This window comes from Ctenopharyngodon idella, chromosome 15 (genome assembly GCF_019924925.1).
Source record: "Ctenopharyngodon idella isolate HZGC_01 chromosome 15, HZGC01, whole genome shotgun sequence".
Lineage (NCBI taxonomy): Eukaryota > Metazoa > Chordata > Actinopteri > Cypriniformes > Xenocyprididae > Ctenopharyngodon > Ctenopharyngodon idella.
The window spans coordinates 23,901,425-23,921,362 of record NC_067234.1 but is presented as its reverse complement, the minus strand read 5'-3'; the positions used below and the strand labels follow the sequence as shown (position 1 = coordinate 23,921,362).

At 36.7% G+C, this 19,938-nt stretch overlaps 1 protein-coding gene across 5 annotated transcripts; it reads right to left on the bottom strand.

The window, feature by feature from the left end:
* Window positions 1–5,554: 5,554 nt before the first annotated feature.
* On the bottom strand, window positions 5,555–19,547 carry LOC127495869 (POU domain class 2-associating factor 1). 5 transcript variants are annotated; one of them, XM_051863275.1, is made up of 5 exons: window positions 19,405–19,547; window positions 11,983–12,150; window positions 7,768–7,810; window positions 7,418–7,689; window positions 5,555–7,333 (listed from the first exon to the last, which is right to left on the bottom strand). In XM_051863275.1, exons 2-5 carry the CDS (start codon window positions 12,016–12,018, stop codon window positions 7,013–7,015), a joined length of 672 nt encoding a protein of 223 aa, XP_051719235.1. In that variant the 5' UTR covers window positions 12,019–12,150; window positions 19,405–19,547; the 3' UTR covers window positions 5,555–7,012. The 5 variants fall into 5 exon arrangements, with proteins under 5 accessions (XP_051719235.1, XP_051719236.1, XP_051719237.1 ...); XM_051863276.1 differs by having other exon boundaries at window positions 12,017–12,150; window positions 19,405–19,545; XM_051863277.1 differs by having other exon boundaries at window positions 12,035–12,150; window positions 19,405–19,545.
* Window positions 19,548–19,938: the final 391 nt, after the last annotated feature.

The following is a 19,938-nucleotide window of genomic DNA, read 5'->3' as shown; positions in this document are numbered from 1 at the left end:
GAAAACATTGCATATATGTGATATATGAAAGCGCTGCGCGCGTCCGTCTCTGGTTTAGCGCCAGCCAAAGCGCGCAAGCACATTTGAATTTGGCAGTTGATCACGTGAGGCGCTGAACGTTCTAATCACACCGGTGTGATCGTACGCGTCAAAGGGTTAAAAATACTGAAAAAATGGTACTGAGATAACTAAGAGTTTGACCCTATGAGAAGAGCTGAAAGATCAAAAAGAGCAAAGAGCCAAAGGGAAAAGATAAGACTGCAGTTCATGTTTCTCAGAATATATACAGGTAAACATCACATGAAATGGAAATTTAAACTTAAAAATACTTAAAAGCATCCAAATTCTAGAGAAGGGGCTTTTTGACTCCTCATTTGAGTTGAGTGCATGCCACTGATAGCTTCTTTTTTATCCATCTGTTATAGAAAACACATGCATTCAGCATAAATCAGGTAGAAGACATAACATCTACTCTAAAATATCAGTAATGGTCATTCCTGGATGACACTATCATAAATTATTTTCTCATTATATAAGGAGAATTTACATTGAAAAGATAAGCAGATTTTTGTCAACAGGAGGAAGATTTACCTTCAGTTAAACAGCAGCTATAACAAAAAGACACATCTTTCTAGGAACTATCGATCATCTGAAACTGGAAAGCTATTCTATGATGTAAAGTAACTTGAATAGAACAAACATAAGGTTATTAAACTTGATGTGTTTTACACAAAAATGCTGTAAGGTATAAAGTATATAAGGTATATTGTAAGGTGTGTTAATAGTATTCAATTTACCTCGCATTTCACCACTTTTTTTTTTTTCTTTTTAGTTCTAGTAATAATAAAAGACTGTTCCTAGAGAAATTGAGGGCAAGTTGTATCATGCCCCTCTCAGCTTTCTCCTAATACATTTCTCAGTTGTTGATGTTAAGTTTTTCTCATAGACTCTTTGCCAACATGGATTGGTCTAGACCTGTTTGTGCAGTGAAATCCCCCCAACCCCCCTGAACGCGATTTAAACCGAGAAGGACCCAACCCCCCACTCACACCCCCCACACACCCCCAGGACGCGACGTCAACCGAGGTTGTGGAGTTAGTCGTGGGTGGCATCAGGAAGGGCATAGGGCATAAAACCTTTGGCAAATGACTGGGTGGATAATTCGACTTCGGTGACCTATGGCAGGTAGCAGCCAAAAGAGAGAGAGTCACAGAAGAGACTTTTAGAAGGCCAAATTCATTACTTCAGTTCCACTGGCAGTTTTTTAATATTCTCACGACTCCTTGTCTAAAGAATTCATCTTGAATTTTCCCTTTCTCTCTTTAAAACCAGAAAGTTGGGTTTTCTGCAATTTTCCCAAGGAAATAGCAAGACTGTGAGATCTTCCTGTGTAACGGCAATTTGATAGGAGGTGCTTGGAAATGCTGGCGTTTTTTTAGTTAAGTTATGATGTATCACTGGGATCCTGGTGACATTTCAAGATTGTGTTTGGAAATGATTAATGTATTGGAATATTAAGCAAATAATATTTACTGTTCATGTTTGCCAATACAAACTGTTTTATGTCCCATATAGGAGATTAAAAATGACATATTCTTGTTTCTGTGGTGATTGTGAAAATGCTTACAATAAAAATCTAGCATAGTAATGGGTCTCCATGTGCACACTTCTGCACGGACTGTAATTGGAGCAATTTAAACAGGTATTTAACTTTGACATGTTTCACTGCTTTCTCATTCTAATGTTGTCCCCCTCCAGCACACACTTTCCCTGCTTCTCCCCGACAGTCACACCTTGTACTGTTCTTCCTTCCATCTGTCAACATTTGTGCAGACATGCCCCTGGATCCTGTTGGACAGATTCAGCGGCACCTTAAAGGTAAGAAAAAGCATCTTGGCAGCACAGTGTGTTCTGAAGAATCATGCACAAAAATTTGTGCACAAAGGTAATGTTCACTCAAGAAAAACAACAAGCATAGGTTTCAGTGTCTTGGTTTCACTCACTCATAGTGCTCTTTATGGTTTGAAAACACCCATTTTCACCTATTTTGTCTTCTGTCTTGCTACTAAATTTCAAACAATTTGTACTTAAAATAGCTGAACTATGACCAAGCTTTTCACATGCAGAAAGACACAATATTGAGTTTCAGTGCAACATACTGTAAAACCGCGTTTCCACTGAAATTACTCTGAACAATTTGTCCCAGGAACTTTTTCCCCCCCAGACCTATTGCTGCATTTCCATAGTGGTCTAAAGTACCATGAAGATAGTCCGGTGACGTAGGACTGTGCGCGACTTTCTAGTTCCCGCTGGATTTCGTCCTCCGCATATAAGCTTAATAAAGCCTGAACCTCATCGTCAGTCCATCAGTTGTATTTTTTATACTCCATTGTTGATTTGAATAGCAAACAACTCTTACTGCACACACCGCAACAGACTTTAAAAAAACGATGGTTGAAATAAAATGCTGCGTGAACTCAACCAATCAGCATGTTCAGCGCGCAAGTCCCACCCCCGAAAGTTCCAGAACTTTGAAAAAGTACTACCTAGCGAGCAGGTACTTTCAGAGGGGGAATTTTTTACCCGGAACTTCATTCAGACCCTGGTTCCTGTGGTCGAAACACACAGAATACCACCCCAAAGTTCCTAGTTCCTGGGTAAAGTTCCTGCAGTGGAAACGCGGCTTAAGTGAAAAGGTCTTCTTGTGACCCTGAAGCATGTGATTGTTGACAATGCAAAGCAAACACAACCTTTTGACAAACATATGTTTAAGGACAATATAAAGATAGATTCTCAAATAACCTACCTGATCTGTCTCAACTGCTCAGTGTTCCCATAAACACAAATGAACTTGATGAAATGACTAGCAGTATGGGCACTATCTTCTCTAGTACATTAGAAACTTATGCAACCATCAGATTAACAAATGTTAGACAGAAAAATACTGCACCATGATACAACAGTATTACTCTCTCTTGCGCTCAAGAGAAACTTGTAACCTAGAGCACAAATGGACACAAACTCATTTAGAGGTCTTTAGAATAGCGTGCAAAGACAGTATGTCCCGCTATAAAAAGGCTCTAAAAGCTGCCAGGGCCAAGCATCTCCAAAAACTCATAATAAATAACCAAAATGATCCAAGGTTTTTATTTAGTACAGTGGCTAGAATAAATAAACAGACATCACCTGAACTGAATATTCCATCACAGTTTAGTAATACTGACTTTGTTAATTTCTTCTCTGAGAAAATCGAAAGCATCAGAAATATTGTAAATGTACAACCTTTGACAGCGTTTTATAATTCAGCTTCAATTATTGTCCCCCAATAACAATTGCAGTGCTTTACAACTATATGACATATATTATTATTAACTCAATATTATTAACTCCTCTCTGTCATGTCCCAAAACTGTTCAAGCTGGCAGTTATTAAGTCTCTTTAAGAAACCACAACTAGTTCCAATTGAATTGGCAAATTACAGACCCATTTTAAATCTTCCATTTATCTCCAAAATACTAGAAAAAGTCGTGTCCACTCAATATCTATGACAAATTTCAGTCAGGATTCAGGGCCCATCATAGTACAGAAACGGCACACTTAAAAACTGTTAAAATTACAAATGACTTCTAGCTTCTGACCAAGGTTGCATCTCAATACTAGTTTTACTTGATCTTAGTGCTGTGTTTGACACAGATAGATCAAGATATACTCTTAGATCAATTACAGAATTATACCAGTATTCAGGGACAGGCATTAGGGTGGTTTAGATCGTTCCTATCTGACTGTTACCATTTTTGTTTATTTAAATTATCCAAGTAAACTTCAGTAAATTATAGAGTGCTGCAAGGGTCTGTTTTAGGCCATCTGCTATTTTTTAATATACATGCTGCTTCTTGGCAATTCGCACGTATTTCACGAGGCGGCTAATTCGTACGAATTCATACGACCTCACTCGTACAAATTCATAAGTTTTTTGCTAAATCGTACATATTTTATGAGTTGACAAATTCGTATGAATTAATATGAATGACCTACCCCAAACCCCGCCCCTAAACCTACCCGTCACTGGGGTTTAGAAAAATTGTATGAATTTGTATGAGTGAGGTCGTACGAATTCATACGAATTAGCCACCTCGTAAAATATGTATGAATTGGTCGTAAGATAGCGTTGGATGATACTCGTTTATATATTTCAGCACGGCCAGATGAAATCTCTAAATTATCTAAGTTGAGTGTGTTAAAGATATAAAATATTGGATGACCAGTAATTTTCTTCTATTAAATTCAGATAAGACTGAGGTATTACTTATTGGACCAAAAACCTGTACACAGAATCTCTTAGACTGCAATTTGCATCTAAGGATGTACTGTTACTTCATCCTCTACAGTTAAAGACCTGGGTGTTATATTAGACAGCAACTTGTCTTTTAATAATCATATTTTAAATGTTACAAAAACAGCCTTCTTCCACCTCAGAAACATTGCTAAACTATGGAACATGTTATCTTTTTCTGATGCAGAAAATCTAGTTCATGCATTCATGACCTCTGGATTACTGTAGTGCACTATTGTGGTTGTCCTGCATCCTCAATAAACAAGCTACAGTTAGTCCTGCTAGAGTTCTTAGCAGGTCAAAAAATATGATCATATAACCCCAATTTTATCATCTAAACACTGGTTACCTATATTAATTTCCGTATCGATTACAAATTATTGCTACTGACCTATAAGACTGTAAATGGTTCAGCTCCTTTGTATTTAACCAATCTTCTATCGCCCTACAAACCATCACGCTCTTTAAGGTCACAAAACTCTAGTCCACTAACAGTGATTGAGTGTTTTCACATTTGGCTCCTAAACTCTGGAACAGCCTTCCTGATAATGTTCAGTGCAGATTAAAGACATCTCTTTAGTGAAGCATTTACATACTGCACCTCATAATCTTGTACTCCAGTTACATTAAATGAAATGCACATGATTTTCTTTTGCTTGAAATGTTGTGAACAGCAGCTATGATATTTGCTTTTCTGTCTCGACCTCGGGATGCCCATCCCGAGGTAACTAGAGAGTATGCCAGCGCCAGTTTGGATCCAGTCTCTTATGAAGATTTTAAATGCCCCAACACCCGTGACGAGATGACGAGTGATGGGGAAGGACTTCCGATGATGCCAACTCTTAATTAATGCAACTGCCATATTTTCTATATATTGTAATCATTATGATCAGTACATGTAATAATTAATAAAAAATACATGATACTAGCTAACTGCATAATTTATATTATCTTAGAACTGTACATTTTTGACATATCGACATTACTTTGGCACAGTCACCTCTGATAACAAATTACTCTGAATTGTAATGTAGAAACATATTTTTCTGTAAAGCTGCTTTGAAACAATATGTATTGTGAAAAGCGCTACACAAATAAATGTGAATAGAAATTCAATTGAATATAAATACAAAGTCAAATGGAAGCAATGGAAAAACATCAGTAACATCCTCAAACACATACACCCCACAAACCCACCACCAAATCACGCACATACTAAAATGCTTTCAAATGCACGTTTGCTTCTTTATTGTCATACCCGTTTGACAGAGATATGTACAGAAGCTCTAAAAAGCAGATTTCATGGTAGAGCACGTGCAGAGCAGACCCTTGTTTAAACATCCCATTAAGGAACTTGTTAACTTGAGAGACAACTAAGCCTGCAGGTCTAGGGCACGGGTAGATAAAATGATAACATCCACAGGGGATTTCTCCAACCTTTAGAAATCTTTCTAATTCTAACTGACATTTTAATGAACTGTATACAAGGAAGAGTACTCTGTAAATGTTAGCATTTTAACCACTGAATTCTACACAAATTTAAATTGGAGCTATGCAAGCCGGCTAAAATGAACATTAATCTATCCCTTCACAATTGTTTCCAGATTTGTTATTTTTTCCAGATTTAATTTTTAATAAGAGCTGCCAAAATGCTGTCCTAAATAAACCCACATCAGTATCACCCTAGTAAATCTTACTTGGCCATGTACTGCAGCTAAATATATTCTGTACACACATGATTTAGTAATTTACGGGAGTGACAACGGCATTTTAAAACCAAGTTAGCTCTCTAAAAATTCAGGTAGTGACAATTGCATTTACAAAAATTCTGCACAGTGTGTACAGAACCAAAGTGTTAATGACGTTTTTAAGCGCGTATCAGAGGTCTCTCTTTTAAATGCATGAAAACCACAGGGAAAGAGGTACGAGGCTTGACTCATTTGTGTTGCTAGAGCGTGCTAGGTACTAGTCCTGAACCTACCCCTTAACCTAATCTTATCCCATGTAGTTACCTTATATTATTCAGTACTTTCTTAGTAAGTACCCTGTAAGTACACTGAAGTGCATGTACTGTAAAATAAATTGCAACTGAAAATAACATCAAAATATTGTGACCCGCAACTTCCCACTTTTATTAATCCCATAAACCTGGACATTTTAAAAGCCAAACCCAAACAACAAGCCCAAAAATGCTTATAAGTGGACATGGCAACACTGTAGGGAGTCCTCTGATAAGCAGCCATTGCTATGGTTATCATGGTGTCAATCATCGCAATTTCGGGAATGATAGTTTATGGTATTACCTTCTGTATTTAAATGCGGTTGTCACTCCGGAAACTTTACAGTGTGTTTGTGGCCATAACCCAACCAACATTTCATGCCGGGGCAATGTAGACACAATATGGGCTTGAGGTATGGGACTTCATGGGTTTGTCCATGGGTTCCATGTAAGCCTTATTTGAATTAGCTCATACTTGTCCCTGGGTTCCGACATAGAACCCAAGGACAAACCCATGTAGGCCCCATACTGGGGCTTATTCACATAGGGCCTACATGAAACCCATGGACAAACCCATGTATGGCCAATACCTCAAGCCCATATTGTGCCTACATTGGATCCACCATGAAATCTTGACTGGGTAAGAAGCTGCGCAAAAAGATTGCCAATTTACAAATATCCTAAATGTCTTCTGAAAACAGTGAGGAGTTGCAGATGTAGGGTTCTTTGTGGCCCTCATCTTCTTCCAGCAGTTTCTCAAGGGCTAGAGTGCCCTCGGGGGCCTGGGGTGGCTCCACCTGCTGAGGCTCAGGTTCTGGTGAGAGTACTGGCAAGGTCAGAGGCACTGGGAAGAGCTGGGAGGCTGACAGGGCCGCTTGCACAGAGGGGGCCTGCATGACGGGGCTGGAGATGGTGGATAAAGGCTGAGCCCAAGGAATGTATGTCAAGGAGGAGTCCGGGATCTCCACCTGAGGCAGGGTTGTGCTTGAAGTGCTCACAGTCTAATTGGGAACCAGATAAGACACTAATTAACATATTTAGGCATTGAAACAATAGCAATGCCTTTGCAACAATCTATGGCTCACCGCAAGGTTGGTGAAGAGAGGTGTGTGTGCAAACGTCAGCATGGGGGAAGGGCCCACCACAGTGTAACTGGGACAGATCGGCTGGACGTACATATCAGTGTGGGACGGGATGGAAGGATCGTGGTGTTGGCAGTCTGGGGGAGCCCAGTGGCTCAAAGGCTGGAGAGCAGATGTGCTGGTGGTCTGGGCAATCCATCCTGTGCAAAGCCCACTTACATCCACCAATGAATCATTAAGACCACTCTGGTTGGCTTCTGCAAAGCTAGAAGTCCCTTTTAGAGAAGAATAAAAGCATGAAAAATATGTTGCGTAATCAATGAAAACCAAAAATGTTCATATGTATATCTTACCAGCGTGTGTGTATGATGGCAAATTGTTGTTGGGAACCATCACCTTAAAAAAATAACAATGGAAATAGTTATAATACATTGTTTTCTTTATATATGTACAGGTGCATCTCGATAAATTAGAATGTCGTGGAAAAGTTTATTTATTTCAGTAATTCAACTCAAATTGTGGAACTCGTGTATTAAATTAATCCAATGCACACAGACTGAAGTACTTTAAGTCTTTGGCTCTTTTAATTGTGATGATTTTGGCTCAAATTTAACAAAAACCCACCAATTCACTATCTCAATAAATTAGAATACTTCATAAGATCAATAAAAACTTCTGAAAAGTATGTTCATTTCTATGCACTCAATATTTGGTTGAGCCTCCTTTTGCATGAATTACTGCATCAATGCGGTGTGGCATGGAGCCAATCAGCCTGTGGCACTGCTCAGGTGTAATGGAAGCCCAGGTTGCTTTGATAGCAGCCTTAAGGTCATCTGCATTGTTGGGTCTGGTGTCTGTCATCTTCCTCTTGACAGTACCCCATAGATTCTCTATGGGGTTCAGGTCAGGCGAGTTTGCTGGCCAATCAAGCACAGTAACACCATGGTCATTGAACCAGCTTTTGGTACCTTTGGCAGTGTGGACAGGTGCCAAATCCTGCTGGAAAATGAAATCAGCATCTCCATAAAGCTTGTCAGCTGAAGGAAGCATGAAGTGCTCTAAAATTTCCTGATAGATGGCTGCGTTGACTTCAGAAAACACAGTGGACCAACACCAGCAGATGACATGGCAGCCCAAATCATCACTGACTGTGGAAACTGGACTTCAAGCAACATGGTTTCTGTGCCTCTCCACTCATCCTCCAGACTCTAGGACCTTGATTTCCAAATGAAATGCAAAATTTACTTTCATCTGAAAAGAGGACTTTGGACTACTGAGCAACAGTCCAGTTCTTTTTCTCCTTAGCCCAGGTAAGATGCTTCTGACATTGTCTTTGGTTCAGAAGTGGCTTGGTACGTGGAATGTGACAGTTGAAGCCCATTTCCTGAAGACGTCTGTGTGCGGTGGCTCTTGATCCACTGACTCCAGCTTCAGTCCACTCCTTTGAAGCTCTCCTAAGTTCTTAAATCGGTTTCGCCTGACAATCTTCTCAAGCCTGCGGCCCTTCCTTTCACTTGTACACCTTTTCCTACCACACTTTTTCCTTCCAGTCAACTTTCCATGAATATGCTTTGGCACAGCACTCTGTGAACAGCCAGCTCTTTCAGCAATGACCCTCTGTGGCTTACCCTCATTGTAGAGGGTCTTGATGATCGTCTTCTGGACAACTGTCAAGTCAGCAGACTTCCCCATGACTGCTGTTGGGATTACTGACCTAAACCCAGTATTTATACCCTGAGAATGGTAATTTAATAGAACTTGAAATTAATATTCTAATAATTTGAGATTCGGATTTTTTGATTTTGATGAGCAGCAAGCTGTAATCATCAAAATGAAAACAAAAAAGTCTGGAAATATTTTACTTTATGTCTTTAAGTTTTACTTTTTGAATTAAATTACATAAAAAAAGAAATACATGATATTCTAATTTATTGAGATGCACCTGTATATAATATAGATGTTACATTTTTTATATTTTATTATTGTGTATTATTATTTGCCTTTTTCAAGGAAAGACAGGAATTGATAGAAGTGAGAAGGTCATGGGCCGGTGTTAAAGGCACAATATGTAATTTTTCACCAATAGAGGTTGTCTATTCAAAACAAAGGCGTAGCTTAATGACGCCGAGATTGAGCGCGGAATTATGGGAGATGTTGTCTTCACCTCACAGCCGGTGGAAAAGAATCTGACGGGACCCGGGCAGAAATCATGTTCATGGATGAAATTATTAACGTTACTGTAGTATGAAGCAGAGCAGGGCCGATAGCTGTGGGAGTGTAACGAGGTAGCTGGAGCAATTGCTAATGAGCGACAAGCGAGACACACGTCTCGAGAACAGTGGAGCTTTTGTTATGCCACAGTTGCCGCTTCCGATTCTTCTGGTGAAGCGTATGTGGGGTAACGCAGTGCTGTTTATCATGTTACATACATTTTAGTGTGTTGAAAATTACGTTATAATGTTACATAGTGCGTTCGCTCAGTCTAATAAAACATATAATATATTAAAGCGTCTTTGGTGTTTCCATGGTTTCTACAAAATAAAAAAAATAAAAAAACGGAAATCGAGGGTAATGCAGGTATGATGTCATTGATAGGCGACGCACGGACATGGGCCATGTCCTAGTTAAAATTGCTTATTTCTCTGGATTTAAACATTCTTGGAAACATCTGGGAGAATTTAAGTACACAAGTCAACAAACATTGTTCTAGTGGTTTTTGGATATTTTAATCCAAAAATCTTACATATTGTGCCTTTAAGACGCATAATACGAGTCATGAACACCGGGACTCAGTAAGAGCAGAAGATGCACAATACGTGATATGTTACCTTTTGTTGGCTCGCATGTCTTTGATTTGAACTGCTTGTGTCACTTACATTGGCCAGACTAGTTACAGACGCAATGTAAAGTGTAGGGAGTGAAATGATGATGTCCTAAGACTTTAAATAGGATTTGGGGGATTATCACGAGAACACCCGCGGTTTAGATCGAGGGAGAGAACGGTGTGCGCGGCAGTTGTTATAACGGAGAGAGAGAGATATGAGACGCACTTTTTAATCGGCTTTGAGCAATTCACGATGTTCGCCTCCAAATGTTCAATCAAACAAGTGTTGTGATTACCAGAGCTCCTAGTCAATGTCCTCCATACAGTGGGTGATAAACTGATCGACTGAACAAAGCCAAGAACCCAAGAAACATCGCTGGGTAAGAACTGTGAACCCTCACGCGCGTTACATATAGCATGAAATATCGTTCTTGATTTTTGTGTTCATTCTGGACCGTGCTTACACTGAATATCTTTTATTAAACATAAACCTTTTTCTTGTTGCTTCACACAAACACTTATTAGAACTATTCCACCCAATAATTGGAGCCATGACCTTTGTTTTTCTACAATTAGCCTCAAAGCCAAACATTTTAAATCCTTATATGGTGAGCTCATTTGACAAAACAATCTCAAGAGTCCCTAGAAAGAATAGCAGACATCTAATAATAAGCAGGATGTCTTCAAGTATTCAAGTCAGTTTATATAGCCTAACAACAATAACGACCAGCTTGTTTTACATTACCCCTTACTTTTTACACAACAATTAAGGTGTAGCACAATGTGATTCTTTTCTAAAATGATTTACATGTCAGGACAAGTGGCTCCACTTAAATTCCACTTAAACAGATGACAGGGACTTTTGTCTGAGACCTACACCTGGTAGATTGGATCAAGGCATTTATTGCTGTGGCCCCCAGCCCAATAATGGCAAAGCTGCTTAAAACCCCCATATCCGTACTGACAGAGGTGTTGAATGGAATGGCAGAGAGCACGTGGAGGGGCTGGCTTACAGATAACCTAGCTAACCTAAAATAACAGACAAAGATAAGCTCATATCTAGGTCTCGTGCGTGGTTTCACTTATTGCCAATTTGGGAGCGATTACTAACGCACATCATCAGCTACAAGAGAGTTACAAGTTACAAGATAGTCAAAGAGGCTTTGCAAGAAGTCTGCTTTTTTTAATGAGAATTTAATGTGAGAAAAGGCTGCAGCATGTGTTTTTGTTTTCTTGTGTTGTCAAGTACAATTATAAGGTTGGTAGGCAAGCCTCTTGGCAGATCCACAAACGGATTTGCATAGGCCCCATGCCCATCCCCTCAGGCTATGTGGGGGAATAGTTTAACTGTCATGGAAAAACACCTGGATTATATAAGGCCAAAATCCCCTTGGAGTTTGGAGAGCCTGCCTTTTTGCACCCAGTAATGCCTGATAAAATTCAAGCCGAGTTCAAGTTGACATTGATTTTGCAATGCTTCGCAATCCTATAATCAGTTTCAGAGTTTTCCATCCTCCTGGGGCCCATTATTCAGCCAATTATTAAAGTGCTATGACCTGAATTTGTCATATTAACAGTCAACCATCAACAATTAGACATGTTTAAAACCCAAGGTCCTTTCATAACTAATCCTTTCCAGTCTCACATTTGGACGGCATCACTGTACATCGGATGGATTAGATAAAGAAAGAAAAAAAGACTTGAATGAGTAATGAATGAGAATGTTAAGTTTGACAGTTTTTACAATCAAAAGCATGTGTCCTATTGTGTGTGCACACATATGCTGTAGTTCCTACTGCGCTGGGGGGCGTTGTTCTGGCAGCATTTCCTCTTTTTCTCCGCAGCAGCTCCTTCACGGGGTCTTTGACTCTCACTCCTTGGTACGGCTTGGATGCTGACGCCTCTGACAGTGCTGTACCAAAAAACACAACATGAACACGCTTGACAGATATGAGCACACCTCATGACGAGTGCACAAAAAAAAAAATGCTCCTATTGCACTTCAAAAATCATGTAGGGATTTCTTATTCATGCCAAGTTAAACAAGGTGTGGCAGAAAGTGTTGAAAGTTTCAGTCTCTCAACAGATACCTCTTTTATTTGGACTTTTCTTCTTTTTTGTTTTGTGTAATCTGACGTACAAAGCTACTGTAAGACAGTAATCACTCAAACTCTTGGTTTCTTGTACAATTTCAGCCATTAGTGAGTAGTGTGGACCTCATAAGTCTGAGTGACACTGAAATCTGCTTATTTGCAGAAATAATTATACAAATCCCACTTCCTAATCTATTCAAATAAAGCAGCCAGTACGATTTAACTACGTTACATGGCTGTTTTTCATTTAAAAAATGCATTTTCTTGTATCCTCATGTGCCTCAGCTAAGCACATGATGGTGGAACATGGAGGTAGGAGATTTCATGAGAACTACACTGACAGCCTGGAGCAAATTCTTACGCTTGTCTCTCCATGTTAGGAAACTCCATGTGAACATTTTTTTTTAAGGAAGTATCACTTGAGTTCTACTGTTTACAGTATAAATCGCAAGTAACTGTCTTAGGCATTATGGGAGGCGGAACATTTTACAGTTCATTACTGCATATATCATTAACTTGTATAATGTTAATATATTAACTTAGTGGAACTACTTGAATCTGCTTTGAACTTTAAAATATGCCGATGACCATGTCATTAAACAGATGGTAAAATAGAAGGCCGCAAGATGACGTGAAGGTCATAAAAACTGGCCTGTTCATAAACTATGGCTCATAACTATGGCTATGAAGTATGCGTGGTGCACATGTATTCACAGAAAACACTAAAATAATGCTAAATAACTGAATTAATTACACAAATATAAAATGTAACATAAACATGTACCCTACCATTCAAAATTTTTGAAAGAAGGCTCACCAAGGCAGTATTTATTTGATCAGAAAACACAGTAAATTGTGGAATATTATTACAATTTAAAGTAACATTTTTCTATGTTAATATATTTTAAAATGTAATTTATGCCTGTGATGGTAAAGCTGAATTTTCAGCATCATTACTCCAGTCTTAAGTGTCACGCGATCCTTTAGAAATCATTCTAATATCCTGATTTGGAGCTCAAGAAACATTTCTTATTATTGTCAATGTTGAAAACAGTTGTGCTGCTTAATATTTTTGTGAAAACCATGATAGATTTTTTATCAGGATTCTTTTATAAATCTAGAATGTTCAAAAGAACAGCATCTGTATGAAACAGAAATCTTTTGTAACATTGTTTACTGTCTCTTTTGATCAAATTAATGTCCTTGCTGAATAAATGTATTCATTTTCTTAAAAAATAGTCTTACTGACCCCAAACTTTTGAACAGTAATGCACATATAATATAAGTTTGCTATTAGAATATTATCAATTGTGATGCATCATGCAGGGGCATCTGGAAACTTTAATATTTTTCATCAAATTAAAATGACTCAAATGATATAACTTTACATTACACTTATTTTATACATTACACATATTTTTTTTTCCATCACAAGTTCCAATGAGTTCAATGGTAACATTTTACAATAAGGTTTCATAACATTATCATAAACTAATAATAAACTGCACTTCTAATCTTAATGTTAATTTCAACATTTACTAATACATTATTAAAAGCAAACGTTGTATTTGTTAACATTAGTCAATAGACTGTGAACTAACGTGAACTAACAATGAATGACTGTATTTGTATTAACTAACATTAACAACAGCATTAATAAATATTGTAACAAATGTATTGCTCGTTGTTAGTTTCTCTTAGTTAACAAATGCAAACTTGTAAAGTGGTACTGGTTCAATTGGTTAACATTAGTAAAATAGCTAACATGAATTAACAATGAACAATACTTTTTTACTCTTATAGTATTTTTAAATCATTTATTAATTTTGGTTAATTTTCATTTCATATCCTGATGCATTCTTACTACTATTACTTTCTAAATCCCATATCAACCTCGACCAATTGAACAATGCAAGGATAGACACGAAACTGCTCTTTTAATTTTTTCAGTTGAATAAAATAAATTTGTATAAATTATTCTTGAAATGACCTATGTATTTAAAGGAAGATTACATTAAAAACATACATTTTATCATTATGTTAAATTTTGATGTTAAATTCACTATTGTGTTATATAAAATTATTCTATAGCCTATACAGTATTTAATGCAATTAAATCAGAACAGAAGTAACTGTACTTAAATTACAGAAAAATTTAAAGTAATCCCTTACTTTACTTTTCAAGGGAAAAGTAATTAAATTATAGTAATTAATTACTTAGTAAATAATGCAATAATGCATTACACCCAACACTGATCTCATCTCAGAGCCCACACTCTCAGAACTTCAGTGAGGGGAAAAAAAATAAATAAAATTGCTTTATGCCAAAATTTTCTATATAAGGAGAAATGTCTTAAATGACTACATAATACTTTCATGTTTAACAGGTTGTTTAGATTTTTTGTAAGCAATAAGGTACTCGAGGCTGTGCTGTATCGTGAACAAGTCACAGCTGAAGGACGTTGTTAGACACGATGCAAAGTGGAGTTCCTGCAACCCCTTCAGCCGTGACTTATTCACGATACGACACTAGCCTTGAGTACCTTATTGCATTTATAAAACGGTTACCACACAATACAAATATTAAAGCCAAAAATATGTATCAATGCAACTTTCATGAAGTAAACTTTCACTAAAGCCTTCCTTCCGCCGGAAAAAATAGTCCCTGACTGCGAACAGCAACAGAAGTTAATTTATTACACCATTAGAGAGTGGCAAAGACTGTCTTTATGAGTGTGTCAGTCAGTAGCGAAGACTTTTACATTGAAAAGACTGAATTGTTGTGAACACGGAACAAGACGCAACTGACAAATGCTTTGACTAGTGCTGTTAGTCACGGGAAAACCCCTTAACTGTTAAAAGGACAAGATAATACATCAGACGTTTTTTATTTTGAACATAGGACTGACCTGAAGGAATTGAACTTCAATGAACAATATCAATTGAGAACATACAGTTTATGTTGATAAGAGTGGTTGCTAAAAGTGTTGTGTAGTGATACAAAGAACCGTTGGGTGAAGCGGTCATAGCCATGTTTTATCGTGACTAAAACAAAGCTATTGACCAATCAGAATCAAGGACAGGAACTAACCGTTTTATAATTAGTGATAAAGTATGTTTATGAGCTGTTTTATTCATAAAATGTAATTTAAAAAAAAAATGAATTAAATGAATGAATTAAAGCAAAATGAATATATTACAATGAAATCCATATAATGATCCCACGATGACAACTTCTAATATATGAACCCTTAAGGCTCTATATAGAACTTTGCATAAAGTGATTGATTCTAGCAGCACATATCAAAGATATATTTGCTATTTACATGAACACGCAAGTTCTTTACATAGCATAAGTTGAGTTGCGTGAATCTACACACAGATGCAGCTGCTGGCTAACAGTGAATTCTAAAGAAAGCTGCCTGCAGTGCACACTGTTTACTTAAGGAGGTGTGATTGTTTGGTGATGTTTGATTGCCTAACTGTACTCATACCTGTTTCAAAAAACACAAAATATAGTTTATTGAAAAAATCCTTGACGAAGCTCCAGCCGTTTCATTTATGAATCCCTGGATAAAACTGAGCAAAATTTGATCAAAGAATTAATGCCTCACTCAAGTCACGATTTGTGACTCATGATTCAATTATTTGTGAGTCACGCACGCTTGAATGCGATCCTTTAATGTGAAAATCTGATATTGCTTTCTCTGTTTGCTAAACATTGTTTGCGTAAAAATCTCTCACACACTCCACACCCCATTCTCTCACAACTGTTACTTCTTAAGGCTAAAGTCTCAATGTTTAATCACCAAATAATGAATCAGTAATGTACCTGTTCGGTGCCATTCATCTTAGATTCATGACACACATTGGTCTCTGTTAGAACAGGCCGACAACTAACCACCTGTAACTCTCCATAACCTTGACAAAACAACCGTCAGATCTTTTTTCTGTAATAAATGTCTGATATATTGTCATTCTGCAAACAATAAAAAATCCTATCGGTAAGTCGCTGCGCTCTCATAGAATGGGCATATAATTTATGCATTTCTGACAGAAACTAATTCAGTTTTTAACATTCACAGACGAAGAGTCACTCTATAATATATAACAATGAAAGCAAAGAGGCCTCTACAGTTGTGCAATACAAGCACAGCATGATTTAAAAAGTTGAAAAAGAGGAAGCTATGCAGCTGTGAAGACTTTTCTTTCAGGAGGAGGGCAATTGAAGAGTTTTGCATATCAAGATTAAGCCACTCATCAGTATGCCTGCTTTTTGAAATGGTGCACATTTCCAAAGAGCTCTATCAGTAGTAATAACCATCAGTCTAGCATGACATTACTTATTGGCAATAAATGTGATGACCTCAAACAACAATAAATGTGATGACCTCCTATCTTTCACCTCATAAGTTTTAAAGCGGAATGTGAAAGAAACCACCACGCTTGAATTCTTGCGAATAACATGATTTGCTGTTCGTACTGCTCATTTACATTTACAGTAATATACTAGATAAGATTACAGAAATGCAGTGGAATTTAAAAATGGAAAATTAAAAATGCCTAATTTTCCCTTGAAATTCTTTTAAATAAGTCCATCTGAACCATTCAGACATTTTAGTTTTAGTAATTTAGTTGTGTTTTGGTCTTTTTTATTTATTTTTTTATTTACTGAGTTTTAGTTTGTTATTTTAGTACTTCAACCTCAACTAAACAAAAATGAGAAATGCAATAGGTAATATTATTTTATTTTTTTGCACATATTTTGGTAACGCTTTACGTAAGGTTTCATTGTTAGTTAACTACTTTAGTTAACATGAACTAAGAATGAACAACACTTCTACAGCATTTATTAATCTTATTTAATGTTAATTTCAACATTTACTAATACATTATTGAAATCAAAAGTTGTATTTGGTAACATTAGTTAATGCACTGTGAACTAACATGAACAAACATGGACTTTTATTAACTAGCATTAACAAGGATTAATAAATACTGTAACAAATGTATTGCTCATTGTTAGTTTGTGTTAGTTAATATGTTAACTTATGTTAACAAATGAGATCTTATTGTAAAGGGTTACTCGTATTTTTTTTTACATTTAATTTTATTTCAGTTAATGTTGATTTTATTGTTAACTAACCCTAATAACCCTGACCCAAACCTCAGATTTCTGAAGCTTTAACTCTCTGTTTCAGCACAAAGTAGGCATGCGCTTTTTAGAAATGTGACTGGTATACATTCAAGTAACATTTTTCTTCTCAAAAAAGTAATGGAACTTTGTTCGTGGAGGACAAAACAGAAACATTTGAAGAGTGAAATTTTGCTTATAAAAACTTCTCATGAAATATCAATGTGATACTTAATTGTTAAGTATATTTTTCCAAGATATTAAAATGACCCCAAAATAACATTTAGAGTTTCTGTCAAATAGCCAAAGAACAGGCCCCAGTGTTAACATATCTATCAACCTTACTCCACTTGTCTTGATAGCTACTGCTACCTTACATACTGCATAGTAATGGAAAAAAATAAAAGCACATGTACAATATAGTGATATTATAAATGACTAATAGATCTTACGAACTTAATATCATAAAACATGCAAATATCAGCCTGAATTCTGCTAGTGATAAAGTCAAATACTGAGATGTTGAGTAATCCACTTATCAGAACAGATTACATAGAAAAACCACAACAATCAATTTGTTTTCATCCATATAACGTAATGAGAGGACATGATTAAGAGATTTTGCATCTCGGTGCAATCTCAGTCCTGAATTTAATTAAAAAAAATATTTTCTTGATGATTCAGGCTTTTGCAATGCATTTAATTTTCATAAGTAAATAATCTTACATTTGCATACTGCAACATAATGCATGTGAAACGTACAAATCTAATTGTATTGATATTCAGAAATTGTACTTACATTTTCCCATGTGCACACTCTGTTATGTAACAATCTAAACTCGTATGATATCTAGTCAAAAACCTTTTCTATTTACTTCCTGAGATCATCTCATAATTGTACAGCGGTCGCTTGAGTGGGCTGACTTATAAAAGCAACTACATTCAAGTGATGTCACCACAAAGGGAAACCGCTATCCTCATTAATTTAGTACCAACAGAATTTAAAGTTTCAGCTTAGCACAAACTCTATGTCCAAAACTGCTGTATTATGAAAGCAGAGAGGGTCTTGGTAAACTGGTGAATTCCCCTTTTGTCTTTATCTCATATTTGTTCGAAGGGCACATTAGAGATGTGCCACGAGGCACATCTGTACAATCGGTTTTCTTCTGATGATCGGGAATAAAATTACTGCCCAACAATAATTTTAACACACTAAACGCACAACTGAAATGCACTAATAAAGTGTTTTGCATCTTGGAGATCAACAATGTATTTTATTTTATTTTATTTTATTATTTTATTTTTAAATCCATGCCTGTGAAACGAATAAGTATTTTTCTAATTTCTTTTTTACATATAATTGATATCTCTAGACACCCATTATTTTGAAGATTACATTACATGTTCTATTGATAAATATGCCTTATGATTACTAAGCAGAGGCAGTTAATCTCTATTACAAATATGATTTATATTAACTTTACTACAATAAATAAATGAAGTTTCTTTCTGGGTGCAGTTGTTAAAATCTGAGTCCAAAATTAGGCTGCTGAGAATTGATGCAAGCCATCTGAAACTGCCACGCTAGTCAATTTATTAGTGTTAAAGGAAACACCTGCACACACTTTGAGCTTCATTGACCACTCAAGCCATGAAACTCATCATGTTCCTTTTCTCAGCTCAGTTCTTTCTATTATTACACAAACAATCACACATCTCAGCAACAAAAAAACAAGGAACAGCTTTTTATAACAAATAACAAAGTACATCTGCTTGTAATGTACTATAATGTAATCACTTCAACACTGCACAGTTATAGCTCAAATAATGCTGACACTTAAGGTATTTCTTAAGGCATTTTCAAAGTTCTCAGCTCATCAAAATTTGAAACGGCCTCTGGAAAAGGCGTATTAATGAGGAAAAAGCTAAAAATACTTACTTCACCATTGCGTGAAAAGACAGATCTTCCTTCTAAATGAGAAACAAAGTGTAAATGAGATACAACACAGTGCCAACGGTTAATGCATGAGAGCATTCTCTAATGCAAACTATGGGCTCAATGCAAAGAAGCAATTTTCAATAGGCCTCAGTGGACAAGAGTTATTAAAGAAACATCTTTCTACTGCAAATTTTTGAGTATAGCATGAAACGTTGTGAAGTTGTGTGGGAAAAAAGCGCTGAGATATTTTTACCAGCACAACCCAAAGCCGATGAGGTCTGTCAGGTGAGAAAATAAGGTCTTGACCTTTAAGTGTTGTCTATACCCTTACAACCATGTCTTTGTAGGCACTGTGTGATGTTAAAATTGCATATGCCAGTTTATTTTAAAAATTGGGACTAAAGAAAAGAGGAAGCGATTAAATAAGTACAGCTTTGCTTGAGGCGACTTCAACATCCGAATTTACAAGTTCAGTTACTTTAGGTTTTGGGTTAAGCTTCAATAAAGATGTGTCAAGCGTAACGATGAAGGATG

Bases quoted from the DNA above. Each gene is read 5' to 3' on its own strand.
- LOC127495869 (XM_051863272.1), bottom strand. The intron at 7,811-12,016 runs GTGTGCACACAC...TATTTTTTTAAG, and splicing joins CAGTAGGAACTACAGCATAT to GTGATGGTTCCCAACAACAA. The intron at 7,334-7,417 runs GTGAGCCATAGA...GTTCCCAATTAG, and splicing joins CTCTCTTCACCAACCTTGCG to ACTGTGAGCACTTCAAGCAC.